We start from the raw sequence: 20261 nt of genomic DNA, 5'->3' as shown, positions 1-20261 counted from the left end.
TGGCTCAGTGGGTTAAGAGCCCAACTAGCATCCATGAGGATGTGGGTGCAATCCCTGGCCTCACTCAGTGGGTTAAGGATCTGGCATTGCTGTCAGCTGCGGCTCTGATTTGACCCCTAGCCTGGGACCTTCTATGAGCTGCAAGCGCAGCCCTAAAAAGGAAAAATAATAAAAAAATAAAAACACATGATAATAACAATAAAATAATAAACAGATTTTTTAAAATAACAACAACAATAAAAAATAAACAAACAAGTAAAACAGGCAAAGGAGGTGCCACTGCCACCACAGGGAACTATACTCAATAGCTGCTTTTTTCTTTTTGTCTTTTTAGGGCCACACCCGTGGCACATGGAGGGTCCCAGGCTGGGGGCTGAATCAGAGCTACAGCTGCCGGCCTACACCACAGGCACAGCCACGCCAGATCCGAGCCGCGTCTGCGACCTACACCACAGGTCCTGGCAACACCAGATCCTCAACCCACTGAGCAAGGGCAGGGATTGAACCCAAGTCCTCATGGATGCTAGGGTTCATTAACCACTGGGCCGTGATGGGAGCTCCCACATGCATCATCTCGTAGCTTAATGGAAAGAGTATGAAAAGGACCATGAGCACACACGCGTACACGCGGAACTGAGTCACCCTGCTGTGCACCAGAAACCAACACAACACCGTCAGTCAACTACGTAAATAAAACCTCAATAAAGAAGGAGCGCCCGTTTCGCCTCAGACAGGGAAAACCGGGTCAGACCGCCAGGCTTCAGAGGCTGGCATGACTGCTGATGGCTGCTGCCCGCCTGTCTCCCTGGTTATGAAGTGTGGGGATGCCAGTTTCTGCCGCACAGGGTACAGAGAGGAGCCACTGCCAGGGTGTCTGCACCTCGCTCGGCACAGGGTCTGGCCTGTGCTCAGGGCTCCAGGGAAGGGAGCCCGTTGCTGCCACCATCCAGGCACTGACCTCAGGTGGCCTCCCTCCTCCTCCGCACTGGGGGCCCCCCTTCTTTCCAGCTCTCCAGCCCCTGGGCCTGGGCAGCCCCCCCCCCCCCCGCCCCCACGGGGCTCCCCCCAAGCCCTGCTGCCCTCGGGATCCCAGAAGGCCTGCAGCGGAAGCTCCCCCATCCCGGTCGCTCCTCTCAACACTCCCGATCGCCCCGGGAGACCTGCTCTCCCAGAGGCTTCTCCCCTCTCCTCCGCAGCCCGTGGACAGGAGGGAAAGGTGGGGGGGGCAGCCATGGGGATGCTGCCCTCCCTGCCTGGCACCGTCCCTCCCAGGCCATTCCCATTCCTGCCCCTCTGGATCCAACCCTGCAGGATGCCCGTTTGGAATCGGGTCTCTGCACCACCCACAGCTCCACGTGGACACAGACACGGCCCGGCACGGGTCACACCCTCCCGTCCTTGAGGGCGTGCCCTGGACTCAGGGCCTCTCGGTCAGGTTGCTCCTACTGTAGTTCGCGGCCACCCCCACACTGCCGTGGATGGCGCTGTTGTCGCCCTGGTCTCTGGTCCCTGACCCGCTTCACCGCCCCCATCTCAGCCCCTCAGCCCCACGGGCTGAAACGCCCTCCCTAACCATCAGCCCAGGCACCGGCCCCAGTCCCTGGTCCCAACTCAAAGCTGCAGCCGGCCCTCGACTTCAGCCATCCCTGCCCCATCAGGCGCCACCATCCTTATGCCCCCGCGTCTCACTCCCCCCACTACCTGGCTTCAGGGCCACGCTCAGTGGTGACCCCTGCTCCTGTACAGTCACCCTCAAGACCCCCCACTTCCTCTTGGAAAAACCACACCCCTGGTTAGATCCGATCCCTTGTACCCGAGCATCTGACCGCAGCCAGAGAAAATGTCAAGGGGACCCAGAGCCCCACTCCTGCCCTGGCCTTGGTGAGATTTCACCCTCTCCCCTCCCATCTTCAAGTGTCCCCCCCCCCCCCGCCTCCCAGCTGCTGGCTGCCTACGTCTCTCGTCTCTCATCTCTCGTGAGACGGTTCTCCCCACCCCCACCCCCACCCCCCGCGCGCACCTCCAGCGCCTGCCCACTCCCCGTTTGTCCCCGTTTGCAGATGGACCAGGCAGGCTCCTCTGCGAAGCTGCTGCCTCCACCTCCTCCCACTCAAGGACACGGCTCCATCGTGACTTCCCGCCCCCCGCCAGGCTCTTCCTACCCGGATGCAGGTATCTGTTAGTGAGGCAATCCTAACACAGAAAACAGAAGAGGGCCTCTGGAGCTCCCGTCATGGCTCAGCAGTAGTGAACCCTACCAGCACCCATGCGGACGCGGGTTCAATCCCTGGCCATGGCGTTGCCATGAGCTGTGGTGCAGGTCGCAGACGTGACTCGGGTCTGGAGTTTTGGTGGCTGTGGTGCAGGCCGGCAGCTGCAGCTCCGATTCAACCCCTAGCCTGGGAACCTCCATATGCTGCGGGAGTGGCCCCAAACACACACACACACACACACACACACACACACACACACACACAGGAAAAGAAATCCCGGATCCTACTTCCTCATTCTTCCACCCTTTTGCACAGCTTTGCAGCAAAACTCCAGCACTGTCTACACTGCTCTCTGTCTCTCCTTTGGCCAGGCCTGCCAAAAAAACGGCACGCGGAAGTTCCTGGGTCAGGGGCTGAACCTGGGCCACAGCAGGTGGCCAGCAGGTGACCACAGCAGGTGGCCAGCAGGTGACCACAGCAGGTGACCTGAGCTGCTGCGGTGACAACAGTGGATCCTGAATCCACTGTGCTACACGGGGACTCCCTTCTCCTTCTCTCCTAAATCTACTCCCCTGGAGCTTGCACACACGCACACCCCCGCCCCCGCTCCCCACATACATACACAATGAAACTGCTTTTGTCAAGGTCCCCAAGGGCCTAGAGCTGCTGCAGCTGCCATCCCCAGCCTCCGTCTTCTGTGGCCTCCCGGGACGTGTGCTCCTACAGCTGCCTGCTTCCTTCTCCCTGACGCTGCTCTGCACCTGGCCCCCGACGTCCCCTTGGTCCCCGCTTCCTGGTCCCTGCTCTCTCCTTCTCTTGTCCCCAGGCTCTGACGCTCTGTCCCTGGCCCTCTTCTCTGGCTATGCTCATTCCTCGGTAGGTACGTGCGGCCTCATTCAAGGGGCCATCTAGTTGCTGGGACCCCAGATTTACGCCTCCTTAGCCCCAGACTCACCCACCCCAAGACCCCTGGACAGCTCCACGTGGACGCATGATAAACGTCTCCAGCACAGGCCGCACAGCGAGCACAGCCTCTCCTCCCGCAAGTCTCCTCCGCCCTCCCAGGCCTCCGGTCCCAGCTGGGGGCGGCTCCCTCTCGCCTCCCGGCTGCTTGAGCCCTGAGGGCCAGGCCCGGCTCCGGCAGCACTGGCTCCCACACCACGTTTCATCCACCAGGAGGTCCCTCCCGCTGGATCTCCTTGCAAAACACGACCACATTCTGACCACTACGTTCCACCCCCGCTCACGCCACCTTGGTCTCAGCTACCCGCCGTCTTTCACGTCCCAGCGGTGAGCCCGCCTCTGCTTGAGCCCCAGGCTCATTCCTGCTGCCAGGCCTCTGGCCGCAGAGCAGCGACAGCGACCCCATCAAAGTCGAGCCCGAGTCCATCGCTCCTCTGCCCAAACGCTCCGCGGCGCCACTGGGAGTAAAAGCCAGGGTCCCTCCGTGCCCTAGAGGCCTATGCCGCCCCGTGCCCACGCCTGGGCACCCGCCCTCCCCTCCCTTGCCCCACGCCACCCGTGCTCTTTCTAGAACGCGACAGGGCTTCCACCTGTAGGCCTCCGGCTGCGTTGTCCCCAGCCTGTGACAACCTTCCGCAGGGGCCGGCAAGGCAGGCTCAGCTTCCTCCCTCACACCTCTGCTCCGCCAGGCCGCCCCGCCGCCGCCCTCCCCTGCCCCCGACACCCCTGACGCCTTCTCCGCTAACAGGAAACTCACTGGGACGGTGTGTCTGCCCTTCTTGCGGGGGTGGGGGGGACTCCAAGGCGCGGGGACCACTGTCGGCTCTGATCTGAAGGTCCGTGCGCTCGACGGCTGCGCATCCACGGGGACCGGGGACGGCCCCCCCGCGAGCCTGGGGGCAGATGGCGCCCCTGTGCCGGGGGAACCACAAGGTCGCCTGCCCGCAGAGGGGGCTCCTGCTCCGCCTCCAGCTCGTCTCCCAGCCTTCCTCCCTCCCGCATGACACCGGCTGTACCTTAAGAGCCTTGAGCGCTCCGAGCCCCTTCCCGCTCTGGACGTCTGGGCACACCAGCCCTGTGCAGCCCATCCTGTCTGCCGGCGTCTGGCTGCCCCTACTCTGTTTTCCGGTCTTAGCTTAGATGACGTTATTCTTGCATCTCAGAGCCTGGCATCAAGTAAATGCCCAATAAAGCTATGTTTCAATGTACATTTCCTAAAAATCCCGTTACTATCCCATTTTGCAGATGAGAAAACCAAGTCCAGAGAGGGTACAGGTTTTGCCCAAGGACCCACACCTAATAACTTTTTGCTATAATAAACATGCTGATTTTAAAAAATCAGCATTCCCTGATGGCTTGGCAGTTAAGGATCCAGCATAGTCAGGGCTATGGCTTGGACCACTGCTGTGGTGCGGGTTTGATCCCAGGCGTAGCCAAAATAAGAAAAAAAAATCTCAGTGGCGTTTGAAAGCAGCAACTTCGATGGTTTCTGGGGTGAAGACCAGATGGCTTCTGGCGCTTTCCAAGGGCAAAATCTGCCCCAAGGGGGGACCAGCTTCGGCCATAAGATCAAGCCACGCTCCCTTCACCAAGCCTTCCGCCACTGAGGTGCGGAGAGCTGACTGTTGACTGTAACTCTTACCCAAAGCTGAACTGACAACACACAAGTCCACTCTCCGTTCGCATCCCTCCTCCACTGGGGAAATCACTACCTGAGAACAAAAAGGTCTTTCTTCCAAAGAATACAGACAGACTACTCACAGGAGAGACGCAAATATGAAAAACAATCATCAAGAGGTGTCTGCTCTTGTTTTTGTTTGTTTGTTTGTTTGTTTGTTTTGCTTTTTACTGTCATACCGACAGCACATGGAAGTTCTGAGGCTAGGAGTTGAACTGGAGCTACAACTGCCAGCCTACGCCACAGCCACAGTGATGCCGGCTCCGAGCCGTGTCTGCGGTCTACACCACATCTCACAGCACCTTAACCCACTGAGCGAGGCCAAGGATGGAACTTGCATCCTCGTGGATCCTCGTCGGGTTCATTAACCCCTGAACCAGGAAAGGAACTCCAGGGTGTCTGATCTTAGTAATTATAGAATACTTACAATACACCAAGGAGATACATTCAGTTTCTGTGTTTAGTAGAAATGCAAGTTGATATCAACATTCTGGGAGGCAGTTTGGCAACAAATGTCAAAACTTAAGATACACATTCCTTTTGATTTCTGACAACCTACCCAGAGGAAAGAATGGCACATGTGTGTTCTTGACAGTTTGTTTATGTTTGAAAATTCTAGAAATAACCTACATGTCCAACAAAGAGAACTGGTTAAATAAACAACGGTTCTGCTATACAGAGAAACACCATATAGTAAAAAATAAGGCAATACAGGTATTACCGGTTGTTGGCCAGAGAGAGCACCGCGTGGCTGGAGACAATGACAGCAGGTTTTTTAAGACATACTTTTTTCAATCCCTGGCCCAGGAACTTCCACAGGCCATGAGTGAGGCCATAATAACAATAACAACCACAACAATAATGATAAAATGTCGGCGTTCCTGTCCTGGCTCAGTGGAAATCAATCTGACTGGTATCCATGAGGACGCAGGTTCAATCCCTGGCCTCGTTCAGTGGGTTAAGGATTGAGCATTGCCGTGAGCTGTGGTGGAGGTCGCAGATGTGGCTCCGATCTAGCATTACTGTGGCTGTGGTACAGACCAGTGGCTACAGCTCCAATTTGAACCCTAGCCTGGGAACCTCCATATGCCATGGGTTTGGCCCTAAAAAGACAAAAATAAAATACCATTAAAAATAAAATATATTTTTTGATAACGCTGTAATTTTTTTATCTGCGTGAGCACATTTAACACTCAAAATTAAAAAATGAAAACTTCATCTGTACGAACATGTGATAGATCTCTATCGGCTGTCCTGGGATGACGTACACAACGTTGAGTCAAAAAGAAGCGACTGACGTTGGAGAGAATATCACCTCATTTACGTAAGACGGTATATCACACGCTGAAAACACAGGAATATATTAAGTATAGATAGTTACCTCTGCAACGATGCTCCAATTTGACGACAGAAAAAAGAACTTAGAGATGACTTTTACTTTTTGCTACCCACTTTTTTTTTTTTTTTGGCCACACTTGCAGCATGCAGAAGTTCCCAAGTCAGGGAACTGAACTCGTTTACCCCTGCAGTGACAGTGATGAGTCCTTAACCCAATGCACCACAAGGGAAATCCTGAAATCCCTTTCCTTTTGGGGGGGGGTAGTCTTTTTAGGGCTGCATGGGCAGAACAGGAGTTTCCCAAGCTAGGGGTCGAATCAGAGCTACAGCTGCCATCCTACACCACAGCCACAGCAACACCAGATTTGAGCCACATCAGAGACCTCTACAGCTTGCAAGTGATGCCGGATCCTCAACCCACTGAGCAAGGCCAGGGATTGAACCCACATCCTCATGGATGCTAGTCAGGTCTGCTGAGCCATAACGGGAACCCCCTGAAATCCCTTTCTTTAAAAGAGAAATCAGGAGTTCCAAAAAAAAAAAAAAAAAAAAAAGAAAGAAAGAAAAAAGAAAGGAGTTCCCATTGCGGTTGAGCAGCTTAAGAACCTGACTCCTGACTAGTATCCATGGGATGCCGGGATTCGATCCCTGATCTTGCTCAGTGGGTTAAGGACCCAGCGTAGCTGCAAGCTGCGGAGTAGGTCACGGAATGTGGGTTGGATCTGGTGTTGCTGTGGCATAGGGTGGCAACTGCACCTCTGACGTGACCCCAGCCCAGGAATTTCCACATGCCACAGGTGCCATGAATAATAATACTAAAAGAAAAATCAAAACGACGTCTTTGATAATGTGGTAAGGATTAAATGGATCAATGGCTATCGGTCGCTTATCCCGGCCTCGTACATAACGACAAGTACTGAATAATTTACTCCTATTTTGCCCAGAACACAGCGGATGAGACTTTCACCGCTGCTGCTGTTCGCCTCCGCGCCACGCGGTGCGCTGTCGCCTCCGGGCTGGCCGGGCCGGGGACGGGGCGCCGGACGTTCGTCTAGCTGAGGCCTCCGCCATCCCGGACGCAGGCCCGCTCCACCCACCCAGTGCGGCTGCTTCGTGCAGCTTTAGAAGCCGACGCGCTCGCTGGGACACCGAGCCCCTTACCTCCTCAGGCGCCCCACTGAATCAACCGTATTCTCGAGGGCGTCTTCATCTCGGAAACGCTAAAGTCGGCGTCTTCCGGAGCAGCCGGCCTCGCCCCGTGACCTCAGACGTTCACTTCCGGGGATACGGACGTGACCCGTCGCCCCGCCTCCTCCCACTCTCTCTTTCCGGTGGCGGAGTCTGAAGGCGACGCGCAGGTAGGCTCCCTGGGCCGGGACAATCGAGCGGCATCCTGCGGCCTGGGGGCCCAGCGAGATTCGGGGCGCGGGCCTGAGGTTTTGCCGCGAAAGCCAAGCCAGGTGCGGGGCGGGAGGCGCGCGGCGGGTCGATGCAGACTCTGGTTGGCGCTGTCTCGGAGGCGGAGGTTTTGGCTCGGAACCGCCTGTAACGCGGGGTCCGCTCGGGGCCGGGCCCAGGGGCACAGCCACCTCCGCCGGGCCACGGCGGGGGGCGGGGAGGAGCGGGAACGTCGTCCCGGGAGCGAGCCTCGGGTCTCCCGCTTGTTTTCGGTCTGGGAAGTTGGGGTAATTGCCGCACGGGTCCCGTGGGGTCTTGGGACGGATTCGGGGCGGGAAGGCAGGGGACGCGGCCCCTTCGTGGGCGGTTCCTGGATCAGTGATGCCAGGGCGGGCGCTGCACGTGGCGGCTGCAGGGCGGCCTCGAAGCCGGGAAGGGGCCGCAGCCGCTGGGGAGGCCGCGCGGCCTGGGGGGCGGCCGAGCGAGTGCGCGCGCCCGCGCTCCTTCCCGGAGCCGGGGCTGTTCCTCTGCCGCAGAAATGGCACCGCGCAAGGGGAAGGAGAAGAAGGAGGAGCAGGTCATCAGCCTCGGCCCGCAGGTGGCTGAAGGGGAAAACGTGTTCGGCGTGTGTCACATCTTCGCGTCTTTCAATGACACTTTCGTCCATGTCACCGATCTCTCGGGCAAGTGAGTATCAGGAGAGGCCCAGGCCCCCGCTCGCAGGGCCTGGGGTTAGAAGGGGGGGAAGGGACCCCGGGGCTGGGCGGCAGGTGGAGGGTCTCTTGTGAGAATTGGAGCGAGCGTTCACTCAAGGAAGGTGTGGCCTCCGGGTCCCGGGGTGTAAGAGGAGGCACGTGTGTCCCTCAGCGGCTTCCCAGCCTGGGGGGGGTCTCTAAACCCTCGGGGTGTCCTGGTACTTACAGGGGCGCTGGTGGCCTGGCGTCACCCCGGCGGCAGGTCTCGCTGTCTCGGCTGGCTGTCCTCGTGTGCAGGGGTTGGAGCGGCCGGTGCGGCGGGTCACACGGGGTGTCTCAGGCCTCTGGAGCCTGTCCCCGCAGAGCTCGCGGCTTTCCGGTCCCCGGCGGGGACGCCTGCCGGCCCCGAGCGGCGGTGCGTCTGTTGGGGCCTGACGGACACTCTGCAGCCTCGCGGGTGAGAGAGGACCCTGTGCTTTTGTCCCCAGGGAGACCATCTGTCGCGTGACGGGCGGGATGAAGGTGAAGGCCGACCGGGATGAGTCCTCTCCGTACGCCGCCATGCTGGCTGCCCAGGACGTGGCCCAGCGCTGCAAGGAGCTGGGCATCACTGCCCTCCACATCAAGCTCCGGGCCACGGGCGGGAACCGGTGAGTGGGAGTGGCTCGCGGGCTTGAGCGCCAGTGCGCCTGATTTCAGTCGGCTTGGTTTCTCTTTGGGGACTTCGTACCCCGCTGCCTAGGTTGGTGTGTGACTAATAGGACACGGCAAGAGCTGCTGTTGCTGTGGGTTTGGTTCCAGGCCGCAGACAGCAGGTAGCTCAGGAAAGCGAGTCACCTGGGCCTTCCCCGCGTGTGTAGAAGTCAGGTTTAAATGAGGTGTCACGTCATTTAACAAATGCGTACGCTTTCACCTAAAACACCTTCCTGCCGGAGTTCCCCTTGCGACTCAGTGGTCACAACGAACCCCGTTACTCTCCGTGAGGACGCAGGTTTCATCCCTGTCCTGGCTCAAACCCGCGTGGTGCCAGGTTTGAGCCGGTGTTGCCGTGAGCTGTGGTGTCGGTCACAGACCCAGCTTGGATCCTGTGTGGCTGTGGTTGTAGGCCGGCAGGTGCGGTTTTGATTCAGTCCCTGGCCTGGGAACTTCCATCTGCCCCAAGTGCGGCTCTTGTTAAAAAAAAGATCTTACTGCTAGAAAAATCTAATTCTCTGACAAGGATTGTCCTGAACCTTATTCGTTTTTTTTTTTCTTGTTTTTTTTTCTTTTTTTAATTAATCTCGAGCACGGTAAAACAAGGCATGCCTGTGATTGCTTCTCGCCTGAACTTGCGTGTTCAAGGAGTCCTCACGGCCCTGTCTGTTCGTTGTGTGCGTTAGCAGAGGGTGACCGGAGGAAGGAGGCAGTCTCCATCCGCCTCTGTGGCTCTTAGGCTGGTGGGGAGTCACTTAAACAGCACGGAGGCAGATGGGCACATGCCGGGACGCGAAACCCCTGTCTCCGGGCTAGGTTGGTGATACAGGTGAAACCCACGCTTAAATGTGACGCTGGGGTTCCAGTGAGGGAAGCACAGGGCAAGGTGTTCCAGCCAGAGATGCCGGAAGGAGAAGGTCCCGGGTGGAAACGAGCTCGGCGTGTCTGGTGATGAGATAGGCAGACCCAGGGAGGTGCTGCTGGGTCTTGAACCTGGTAAGGGGCGGGGGCGCATGGGAAATGCCAAGTTGGGAACAGATGCACGAGGACGTGGTTAAGGTAAAGTGGTCCAGGCAGAGGTAGTGGTGTCTTGGTCTTGGGATGATGGAACAGATGACCAAAAAGTGTGACCCAAAGGGGCAGTAGCTTAAATGGGCTGCAGGCAGAGCAGGATGCAAACTGGGACCCGTGGGGCCGGGGATGTGACAACCTTCCGTGGGCCCGCGAGCCTGAAACAGTCTTTGACCTGGAGTCGTGGGATCTTGTGATGACGTGTCCAAAGCTGTCCTTAACTCAGACCTTCGTTTCCTAGGACCAAGACCCCTGGGCCAGGCGCCCAGTCAGCCCTCAGAGCCCTCGCCCGCTCGGGAATGAAGATTGGGCGGATTGGTGAGTGTCGCTCTTTGGCTCACGCGTGGCTTGGCTCTGAAGCACTGACCCCTGGCCGCGTGGTCCGTGTGTACAGTGGGTCCGGGGCCTGGTTGGCCGGCCTCTGGCAGTTGGGTTTGTTAATGGGAGCTGCCAGGGCCTCAGGTGACCCGAGCACCCTGTCGCCTTGAATGTCTGCTGGGACAGCGCCTTCCTGCTTCTGAACTTTGGTGCCCAGTGGTGGCTGATGGAGCTGGGGGTGGGGGGGGGGCTTGTCTCTTGCTCCCAGTGTTCTCGCGAGGGTTGTTGCTGCGCGTTAGAGGGGGCGTCTCCTACGGGGCCCTCGACTGCTGAGTTTCCGTACGGCCGCCGGTCAGTGACAACCTGGTCGTCGAGCGTCTGCTCTGGTGGGCCCTTACGGCTCAGGAAGGCGGTGACCCTGTGTGTTCTTCCCTTGGTCTGACGGTCCAGCCCTCCGGATTTTTTGGAATGTTTTCAACCTTTTCTTAACCTGTTAAAAGGATGTATTCTTGGGTTACCCTCTCTGGGAGTGTTTTCCATTAGGGCCAGTGGGCCGCGTGTCAGAAACCTGGATTTGTCGCCTGCCTCTGGCGTCCCGTGCACGCTCCCTGCTGTCTCTGGGCCTCAGTTCTCTTCGAGGAAAGTGAGCTGAAGCTGCATAGACGTGCTGAGGACACCACGGATGGGGCAGCTCCACACGCATCTGCTGTGTGCAGAGGGCTCCCTGGAAAGCAGCAGAGTCCACTGGACGGCAGGCGGGGGGGAGCAGGTGCCTGGCCCCTTCCCACCCTCCAGGCCGTGACGGTTTGTCTTCCTCCCCACAGAGGACGTCACCCCCATCCCCTCCGACAGCACCCGCAGGAAAGGGGGTCGCCGTGGTCGCCGCCTCTGAACAGGACCCCTCGTGTTACTTTCCGTAATAAACTGCCTTCGCTGAGCTGAGCGCTCTGTGACTCGCGTCTTCTCTCTGTTCAGGGCCCCCCGCCCCCAATCCTGGACTCCTTCCTCCCGACTCCGTGAAGCAGGTGCGGGGCTGGCTGGAGGTCAGAGGTGCACGGACGGGCCAGCAGCCTTCGGGTAGCTAGGTGGCTTCTGTCTCGTGAGCAGGGACATGGGTGCTGTCAGTCCGCTCCGTGAGACAGGGTGCTGTGGGCCTCTCCTGGGAGGGGACCTGAGGGCGGGGAGGGTCTCCACTTCGGTCACGTCTCCACTGCTTGTGGCGGCCCCGAGTTAGCTCAGTCATCTAAGGCAGGCCAAGGCCTCGGAGACCTTCTTTTGCAAGGGGAGGCGTTGGTTCCAAAAATGGACCAATTCTTAGAGCTGGAGCGGAGTAGAAACTGTGGAAGCAAGTGTAGCTTGAGCAGAAGAACCTTCCAGATTGAGCCAAACTTAAACATCTGTGGGTGTCTGCTCGCCCCCCACACCTTCTGGGCAAGAACGAGAGCGCAGTCCCTCTGCGTCCTCTCCCTTGGCAGATCTTGGAGGTGGTTCCACATCAGTCCAGAAAGAACAGAGCGATCCTGCCACCCACAGATCCGCCACAAGCCCTCTTGTCATCAGCGATGGGAAAGTGGCTGCGTTCCGGAAGCCTGCGGCCAACTCCAGGGGCCTGTGGTGCTGAGCGATGTACCGCTGCCCAGCCTCGGGCCAGTGACGGTGACCGCAGCCTGGGCAGCGCGTTCCGGGACTCTTCCTTCTGTGGCTCGCGGAGGGGATGCTCGGTCCGTTCACAGCTCTGCCCACTTGGAAGAGCCCTGCACGGGTGGGTCTAGCCATGGCTCCTGCCCGCGTGTCCTGTGGTGATAAGCAGTCCTCTTGATCTGGTTTCTTCATCTTAAAATGAGGTGGTGACACCCCAGAGCGTAACATGGGCCCGTGCTGGCCGATGAGGGTCCGGGAGGGAAGCACAGGTCTTCAGAAAGATTATAAAAGTAGATGCTCCTGCATTCCCATCGTGGTGCAGCGTGAACAACTGGGCTGGTATCCATGAGGACGCAGGTTCGATCCCTGGCCTCTCAGTGGGCTCAGGATCTGGCATTGCCATGAGCTGTGGTGTAGGCCTACAGTTTCAGTTTGACCCCTGTCCTGGGAACCTCCATGTGCTGAGGGTGTGATCCTCAGACACACAAAAAAAGAGTTCCACCTTCTCGTAAGTGGAACTCAGTTTTCCCTTCCCTTGAGTGTAGGCTAGACTTAGGGACCGACCTTGCAAGGAGCAGAATATGGAAGAGAGAAAACGGCTCTTAACGAGACCCAAGGCTGCTTATCCCTTGCGACAAGTCATTGGTTCTGATTTGACCAGGTGATGGGCACTTCACTCTCTGGAAAGCCATTGTCCATCTATCCGTCCTGCGGCATCGGCGTTCACGTTGTCAAGAGTTGTGGAAAACAAGGGCTTCAGACAGAGGCCCTGAAAGGTGGTAACGCATTCGCGCCTGGACCGGAAGAGGCCGTCGGTGTGAACACTGACAGGCCCCGGGGATGGAGGCCGGTCTGCAGTGTTCCCGTGTCCTCAGCTCTGCCAAGTGTGCAGCTTTCCGGTGAATCTGCAAGTATTTTCAACGTGGGGTGGGGGGTGCTCTTGTCCTTGCTTTTAAGGTAGGATGTGGCGCACGGACCCTCGGGGCAGGCATTCCTGGATAGAAAACGTCACTGTAGGCAAATTGTTTAACCCTCAGCCGTTTAGTGAAAATTACTGTGATGACGGCGGCCTGATGGGCTTCAGGAGAAGTAGGGAAGTTGGAAGCCTTCAGCATTGTGCCTGGAGCCGCAAGGCTGCCGCTGTCCCATGTCTGTTCAGTTCTGCCAGCAGCGTGAGTGACAGCCGCCTGCGATCCCGGTGGGAGAGGCTGCGCTTCCAGGAGCACGGTTTCCTGTGACGGAACTTGGCCTTCGGTTTCCTGGTAACCAGGCTGCAGTCAGCCGGGTCTTACGGAGCAGTTCATTTCTGGGTTTTGTAGGCAGGTTGCAAGGAGAGCTCTCTCGGTGTAGCTGGGGTTGGAATGAAGCAGCCTGTTGGCCACTGGGGTGCAAAGGGCGGGACCCAGGAGCTGTTAGGTGTCTGAAACTGCAGACCGCGGAGCCCGGCCTGGTGGAAGGCCTGCCGCCACCAGCTGTCCGTGCAGCCTCGCCCGGGGCCGCGGAGGTGTCCCCCCGTTCCTCTGCTCACCTGAGCCCCTGCAGGTCTCGGCTCACAGGTCTCCCCGTCCTCCCTGTGGCCCTGCCGCAATTAACTGAATTGCTCCCTCCCTGCTGCGTCTCCCTGCCCCTCTCTTGTCTTCAGTCCAGAACCCAAGCTCCGTGAGCCCCCAGGGTGGAATCTGGCCCTGCTCTACCCTTCACCCTCTGCCCAAGCCACACCTTGGTGCCCTCTGTCTTTGCCCACCCCCCGCTCGGCTCCCTTCAGTACCGCCTCTCCCGGCCTGGGCCTCACCGCCTTCTGCTCACCTGTTGGAATCAGGTTGTCTGTCTCCCAGCTGTCTTCCTCGCTGCCTCGCAAGGGGCCTCTGCTGAACTCCCACGGCGCCCGCCCCCTCCCCTAGCCACCAGTCTCCTTTTATCGTGGCAGCCCGTTTCCCAGTGACCTGCGAGGTCTGAGGGCGCCGAGGGTGTGTCCTGTGCCGTGCCTGCCAGCCAGCCGCTGGCTCCGTCTGCAAGCAGGGGCTCAGTAAGGGTGGGCGGAGGCCGCTGAAGAGTGGATGAGTGGACGTCCGCCGTCTGTGGGTCGTCAGATAGTTGAAGGGCTTTCCTGGATCCAGGATACGTTAAAAGAAACATGGTTCTCGGGCTCCAAGGCGTGAAGGGGCTTCCCAGGGATTAAAGACATCCATTTGAAATGCTGAGGGGTCAAGAGCTGTGGGCGGGGAAAGTTGGGGTAGCCCTCCGCAGAGACGGGAGTCGGTGCCAGCAGGTGGGCGCAGGCTCTGACCTCGGTCGCACGCACAGCCCCGAGGGGAGGGAGCGCAACCCGACCTTCACGTTAGGCCAGGAATCCGCGTTTCAGAGCTAGATGGTCCCAGGCAGGCGTAGAACCCTGGGTTCTTTGCAGAAGAGCAAAATTCTCTTGGGAGAAAACCGTCTCAGTTGAGGTCGGGCCAGTCGTTTCAGCTTCCAGGTACCTTCTCAGACCTGGGCGATGGCGTCGTGGCTCCTTTTTGTCCAGGAGGGTACTGTCAAGGCCATTCGCCGTCTCCTACTGCAGAATCTGGAAAGCTTTTCCCCAAACAGGGCCTCAGGGGAGCACTGCTGACCATCGGTGGTCCACAGAGAGGACCCGGAGGGACCTCGAGGAGGTGAAATGCCGACTCGGGGAGGAGGGAGCGGGAGCCTTACTGCACATGGTCGTGAGGTGCTAGAGCGGGGCCAGGGGCTACGCGGGAGCTGCAGAGAGGTCCTAGCATCACGTAGAGAAGAGGTTTCTGAGCTGCTGAGAGGGGCTCCATGGCTCATGAGAGCCATTGCCTCGTGGTTGAAGGCGTGCCAGCGTGAGACCCCAGAGTCTAGTTATGTCGGGATGGCTTCGTGTTTCCCAGAATGCTTCGTCTCCCATTGGGAACAGCAGCCTCGGTTTTTAGCTGGACGTGTGGTTGATGGGAAGAGAGATCCCAGTTCCCGACGTCGTGCCCCGGCCGCGTACCGCAGCCCAGGGCGCGGTTTGTAAATGCAGGAGGCGGCTTAAAGGGGACGTACCCCCTTCCCGCTCCTCTGCCTGCTCGCTTTCCGATCTTTGCTGGAACCTGGTACCGTCTGATCATCACGGATCCCTCTGTGCTCCTGCCTCCTGCCCTCTCGCCATCTCTCGGGCTGGTTCCCTGCCACATTCATGGCCCTTAACCCCGCCTGGTGGTCCGGAGTCTGTGTCTCCGAGTCAGGGGTTCTTGGCCCTGAGCGTGCGGCAGACGCCGTGGACCCGGGCCGGAGGCCTGAGGGTGGTGCTGGTGCTTGGGGGCCTGTCTGTCTGGTCTGGTCTCTGCCGTACCCTGGCCCGGGGTGGCACACTCCGTCGTGGTGCCTCTAAGTGTCTGTGGCCCGGGTTGCAGGTGGTCTCTCATTCGGTGCCTTCAGCGAATGCTGACAGTGTCTGCATCTCACAGGTGGGGAGACCGGGGGTCAGAGCAGCGAAGTGAGTCCAGGGCCCAGAGCTAGGAGGGGCCTGGCAGAGGTTCGGAGCTGTGCTTGCCTGTGACCGCGAGCGTGCCGCCTCTCTCCCTGGCAGCCCGGGGCTCTGCGCAGTCAGGCTGAGGAACAGGAGGAGCCCTCTCTGCCGGCCGCTCCTCAGGGGAGCCCTGGGGCTGGGGTCTGCAGTGTCCACGGGTGCCCGCCGGGGGGCAGCATCGCCCTGATGGGGTCCACCTGGGATGGGGGAGGTGTCGGCCCTGCCACCATTAATTTCTGTGGCCGCAGACACAGCCCCTGTCTTACCGACCTCGTTCCCTATGCTCTTGGATGGGAGGTTGGGTCTCTTAATATCTGATATCTAGGCGACAGGTGCAGCCACTGAAAACCAAATGCCCCCAAAGCAAATACACTGTTTCTTGTCTCCCACACTGAAAAAGACCAAAAACAGAAAACCCGCCACCCACAAAAAAAGCCCCACAAAACTCTAGTCTACTGTCATTGTCCAGAAGAAATACGCAAACCCCAAAACTGAGCCCTGTGCGTAACTTCAGACTGCCTGGTGGTCATGGTAACAGACTCTAGTGATGCTGACACTGCCCTTGACCCAGCGTGTCCAAGATATTTTCACTCCAGCCTGTGAGCGACAGAGAGAAGGTTATCAAGACGTTTGCCCTTTCTTCCTGGACGACGTCTGACGGCTGCTGTGTGTTTCGCACGTGCTGAGTGAGCACAGCTCAGTCGGACTTGCCATGTGTCAAGGCTTCACCTGCTCCACGTGGCTAGTGGCTTCCCCGTCGGGCACCCCAGCCCTAGACTATCAGTGGCAAACACGTGCCGAGGCAGGCGCTGGCCGGGGGTCCCATGTGCTTTATCTCAGTCCTCACAACACCCTGTAAAGGGAAGACGGTTCGGGAAGGCTTCTTGGACAACAGCCCACAGCGGGTAAGCAGCGGAGTTTGGGTTCGCGCTTGGCTTTGTCTGGTTCAAGGCTGGGCTCTTCATCTGGACCACGTCCTGCCCTGAGGGTAGATATTTAGGATGTGGCGTCCGTGGGCCCACTGGCAAGGATTCTACATCCAGGGCATGCAAATGCCTGGGAGCTCCCAAGGCTGCAAGGGCAGGAGGCAGAGGCCTCGAAGCTGCCCTTCTCCCACCCCTGGTTCCGCGTCTCGCAGTGTCTCATGTGCCTGACAAACAGCCAGGGACCGTCAGGGAGAAATCCTGTTCTTGGGAACGTCCTGGCGGCATGACAAGTAACCAAGCTATAGCCCCCCGGAAGAAAAGCACGTGCCATTCAGGGAGAATGGAGATGGAGAAAACAGGGCAGTGGACATGGAGGGTGTACAAGAGGGTCGGGCTCCAAGGGGCAGGCCCGAGCCCGGAGCGGGGCGGTTACAGGGACCAACTGGAGCTCTGTCCCCTGTCTCAGGAAAAGGGCAGTGATGACAGCGTCATCGGCTACAATCTCTTACGTGCTTCCCGAGCACCTCGTTAGCACCCTGAGAAGTAGGTGCTACTGTTACCATTTCGCAGATGAGGAAGCTGAGGCGCAGGATGCTAGCAGGAGGCAGGGTTGAGATCCCACCCACTAGGGCCCACGCTGTCCCACTGCCTCGACAGGCTGCTTCATGGAGGCGCTGAGCTCTGTTCCGCGGGCGGGGAGCAGGTCTCCAGGAACGTGGGCACCGTTGTGAGTGGACAGAGCCAGTGAAGGGATGCTTGTCTGGAGAGCAGGGCAGGTGCCCATTGCCCACAGAGTGAGCCTGCCGTTCTCATGCGTCCCTTGGGGGCAGGGCTAGAGGAGGCCGTCTTCCCGAGGACGAGGCAGAGGGAGGAGGGGACTGGGAGGCAGCGTGGCATGGGCTCTGGGAGTTCCCGTGGGCTCAGCGGTAACGAGCCCAGCTGGTACCCATGAGGACGCGGGTTCCATCCCTGGTCTCACCCAGTGGGTTAAGGATGCAGCGTTGCTGTGAGCTGTGGTGTAGGTGGCAGACATGGCTCCGATCCGCCGTGGCTGTGGCTGTGGTGCAGGCCTGCAGCTGCAGCTCCGATTCGACCCCCAGCCTGGGAACTTCAGATGCCTCAGGTGTGGCCCTAAAAAAGGCAAGGAAAATAAAAAGAGAATGGGGTCTGGAGACAGCTTAGACCTGGGTCTGAGCCGCGGGTTTGCACTTGCTGGCGCTTAGCTGGCACTCGTGCCTCTCATCTCCTCTCCCTGGGACCCCAGGGCTTTTGTACAATAAAATGAGGAAGCACATGGAGCAGTCTACACTCGGTCAAAGAGATGAGATGGAGCCCAGGTCCCGAAAGTCAGGAGCCAAGGCCTTGGTGTAATTCAGAAAGTCACTCTTGGAGTTCCCGTTGTCACTCAGTGGTTAACGAATCCGACTAGGAACCATGAGATGGCGGGTTCGATCCCTGGCCTTGCACAGTGGGTTAAGGATCCAGCGTTGCCATGACCTGGGGTGTAGGACGCAGACGTGGCTCGGATCCTGAATTGCTGTGGCTGTGGTGTAGGCCGGCGGCCACAGCTCCGATTAGACCCCTAGCCTGGAAACCTCCACATGCCATGGGTGTGGCTCTAGAAAAGACAAAACAAAAAAACCAAAAAGTCACTTTTTCCTTAAGCCCAGCAGACAGAGTGGCATTTGGGAAATGAGCTGCCAGGCAGAGGCAGCGGGTCCGAGAGCTGGCGAGCAGGAGAGGTGGCGGGGCCTGGGGTGGCTGTGTGGGGACAGGCAGTTCGGGACGGCTCCTGCCTTCGGCGGGTCAGCACAGCCGCCCTGCTTGGAGGGCACCAGGGCCTGGCTGTGCTGTGCAAGAGCTCGCGGGGCCTCCACCCTCCAGAGTCCCCCCTTCTGCACAGACGTGTTCAGACGCCCTGTCGTACGTCCCCGCCAGGGGCTCCCCACCCTTCTGCGCCTGCCGAGCTGGCCTCACGTCCTCCGTCCCAGGCACCTCCCAGCTCTTGTCCCTCCTCAAGCCTGCTCTTGTCACCACCTCGTGTGACCGCCACGCGGCCCCGTCCGGGGGTGTTCCTCGGTCCTGCCCGTGGTGGCTGGCATGCCCGACGCTTGTGCAGCCCTGCACTGGCGTCGCCCCCTTTTCCTTCTGCTCCCTGACCTTCCTGCCGTCTCAGCCCTGGCCCCTGGTTTAAGGTGCCGGCCGCAGGGCCATCGCTTCATTCGTTCTTTGGTTTCAGTCTGGTTCCTTCAGCCTCTGCTGGAGTCCCCTGGGTGGTGGCTCTTCACACAGAATCCGCTGGAATGAATCGCCGGGCTCTGCCTGTCTTCCCCGCCCCGGGCACTGCCGCCGTCCACCGTGTGGCTCTCGGCGCGGGCACACCTGGGACCTCCCTCCCGTCGCGAGTCCTGCCACGTCTGTCCTCCGAACAAGCTGCAGAGCCCGTGCCCTTCTCCCTGCGTCCACCTGCCGTCCTCACTGCCTCTCACCCACCCTCCTTTCCTCCCGCCCTGGCACAGCCGCGGGCCACGCACCTTGAGACGCAGGCAGCCGCGCCCTCGCGGCCCCACACGTCACCAGCTTCCCGTCGTTCCTGAAGTAACCCCTCAGCCGCATCGGCCCTGGCTGCCCTTCGCCAGCCTCCGAGCCGCCCGCCTCCCTCTCTCGCTGGTCTCAGACGCACGGCCCTTCTTTCTGTTCCTCAAAGCTGCTAGGGACTTCTCGCTTCTGCGGGGACGTCACTTTCTCTGTCACCCGGCAGCAAAGCTCAGCAGCGTCTTGGTCTCACCTCTCTGTCCACACCCAGGTTGGCCCGAGTCCTGCGGACGTTGCTGCTGCTCCCAGGGCTCCCGGCCGCAGTTCGCAGCGGGCCTCCCTGTCTCCCGCCTCAGCTGTGACCTGACCCCTGGCTCCCAGCCGCAGCCTCCGCCCTCGGGGGCCTGGTCTCCCACTGAGACTGGGGCTCGCCCTCACCAGCTGTCAGACGCCCTGTCACCTAGTGCCCCGCCCAGAAGTGGCGGTGGCTCGTAGCTGATGCACGAACGAGTCCCGGGGGAGCGCTCGGTCAGTTCTGCTCAGCGGCCCCGGCTGAGGTCACACGTCCGGAGGCCATGCTGCCAGCCTGCCTGCCACGCGGCCGCTGGGAGAAGAGCGGGGGAGCCCCGGCTCCTCATGGGTTGTAAAGATCTGACTGGGCCCGTCGCGCCCGCTGCTGGCTCATGGTCCCGCAGTAGGACGGGGAGGGACGGAGTAGCTGGTCGCTCCCAGAAACACTGTCCTGCATTCAGGGCCTTTGCTACAAAATCCCCGCACCCAGGCCCTCCCGGCCTTCACGGCGGCTCTCCCGAGGCCGTGGCCCCATCGGCCCCACTGTACAGGCCTTCAGCCCAGCCCGCGCCACCCTTTGCAACCACAAGTCAGGTAATGACGCTTCTCTGCTCAAAGCCTTTCCCCGGCTCTGTTTCCCTCAGAGTAAAAGCCAGAGTTGCGACAGTGGCCACAGGTTCTGGCCCCGGCCCCGACTGACCTGAGGTCCCCTCAGGGTGCTCATCAGTGGCTCCCTCCAGCCACCCTGGCCGCTCGCCCTCCGCCGTCGCCGTGCAGCCCCACCGTGGAACCTCTGTTCTGGCTCCGCTTCTGCCCCGGTTCCCTTCCGCCAGGCGTGGGCTCCCTCACCTGCAAGCCTGAGCCCAGCCCGCACCCTGTCAGCTACCGCAGCCGCCCCGTCCCCCCAAAGCTCTGGAACAACAAGTCCCCCTGTTTCCTGCTGGAGTGTAAACTCCCTAAAGGCAGGGATACTTTTTGCTTTGTTCA

The 20261-nt window shown here is 59.6% G+C and overlaps 2 protein-coding genes and 1 long non-coding RNA gene across 6 annotated transcripts in view; 1 reads left to right on the top strand and 2 right to left on the bottom strand.

The window, feature by feature from the left end:
- Positions 1-7411, bottom strand: part of NDST1 (N-deacetylase and N-sulfotransferase 1) — an 89020-nt gene extending 81609 nt beyond the window's left edge. For both annotated transcript variants that reach the window (XR_014839152.1, XM_021085025.2), the window contains exon 1: positions 7354-7411. The gene's annotated coding sequence lies outside the window, so the exon portion shown is untranslated. The remainder of the gene's footprint in view (positions 1-7353) is intronic.
- Positions 7412-7516: 105 nt separating this feature from the next.
- On the top strand, positions 7517-11309 carry RPS14 (ribosomal protein S14). 3 transcript variants are annotated; one of them, XM_021085027.2, is made up of 5 exons: positions 7517-7550; positions 8127-8277; positions 8774-8935; positions 10291-10367; positions 11192-11309. In XM_021085027.2, exons 2-5 carry the CDS (start codon positions 8129-8131, stop codon positions 11257-11259), a joined length of 456 nt encoding a protein of 151 aa, XP_020940686.1. In that variant the 5' UTR covers positions 7517-7550; positions 8127-8128; the 3' UTR covers positions 11260-11309. The 3 variants fall into 3 exon arrangements, with proteins under 3 accessions (XP_020940686.1, XP_020940685.1, XP_020940687.1); XM_021085026.2 differs by having other exon boundaries at positions 8104-8277; XM_021085028.2 differs by having other exon boundaries at positions 7517-7652.
- Positions 9526-16504, bottom strand: LOC146405839 (uncharacterized). The gene is made up of 2 exons (XR_014839181.1): positions 13815-16504; positions 9526-13358 (listed from the first exon to the last, which is right to left on the bottom strand). It is a non-coding gene; the product is annotated as an uncharacterized LOC146405839 (long non-coding RNA).
- Positions 16505-20261: the final 3757 nt, after the last annotated feature.

This window comes from Sus scrofa, chromosome 2, assembly GCF_054392235.1.
Source record: "Sus scrofa isolate SSC_HxYL_T2T_F1_AM1 chromosome 2, Sscrofa_HxYL_maternal_Yorkshire_Landrace_v2.0, whole genome shotgun sequence".
NCBI classification, from domain to species: Eukaryota; Metazoa; Chordata; class Mammalia; order Artiodactyla; family Suidae; genus Sus; species Sus scrofa.
The sequence above is the reverse complement of the archived record's forward strand: the minus strand, read 5'-3'. Positions and strand labels throughout refer to the sequence as shown.

What these genes read in the sequence shown, in the direction of transcription:
- RPS14 (XM_021085027.2), top strand. Translation starts at nt 8,129, where the DNA reads ATGGCACCGCGCAAGGGGAAGGAGAAGAAGGAGGAGCAGGTCATCAGC. An exon ending in GTCACCGATCTCTCGGGCAA is followed by an intron (nt 8,278 to 8,773) that starts GTGAGTATCAGG and finishes TTTTGTCCCCAG; the next exon opens with GGAGACCATCTGTCGCGTGA. An exon ending in AATGAAGATTGGGCGGATTG is followed by an intron (nt 10,368 to 11,191) that starts GTGAGTGTCGCT and finishes TCCTCCCCACAG; the next exon opens with AGGACGTCACCCCCATCCCC.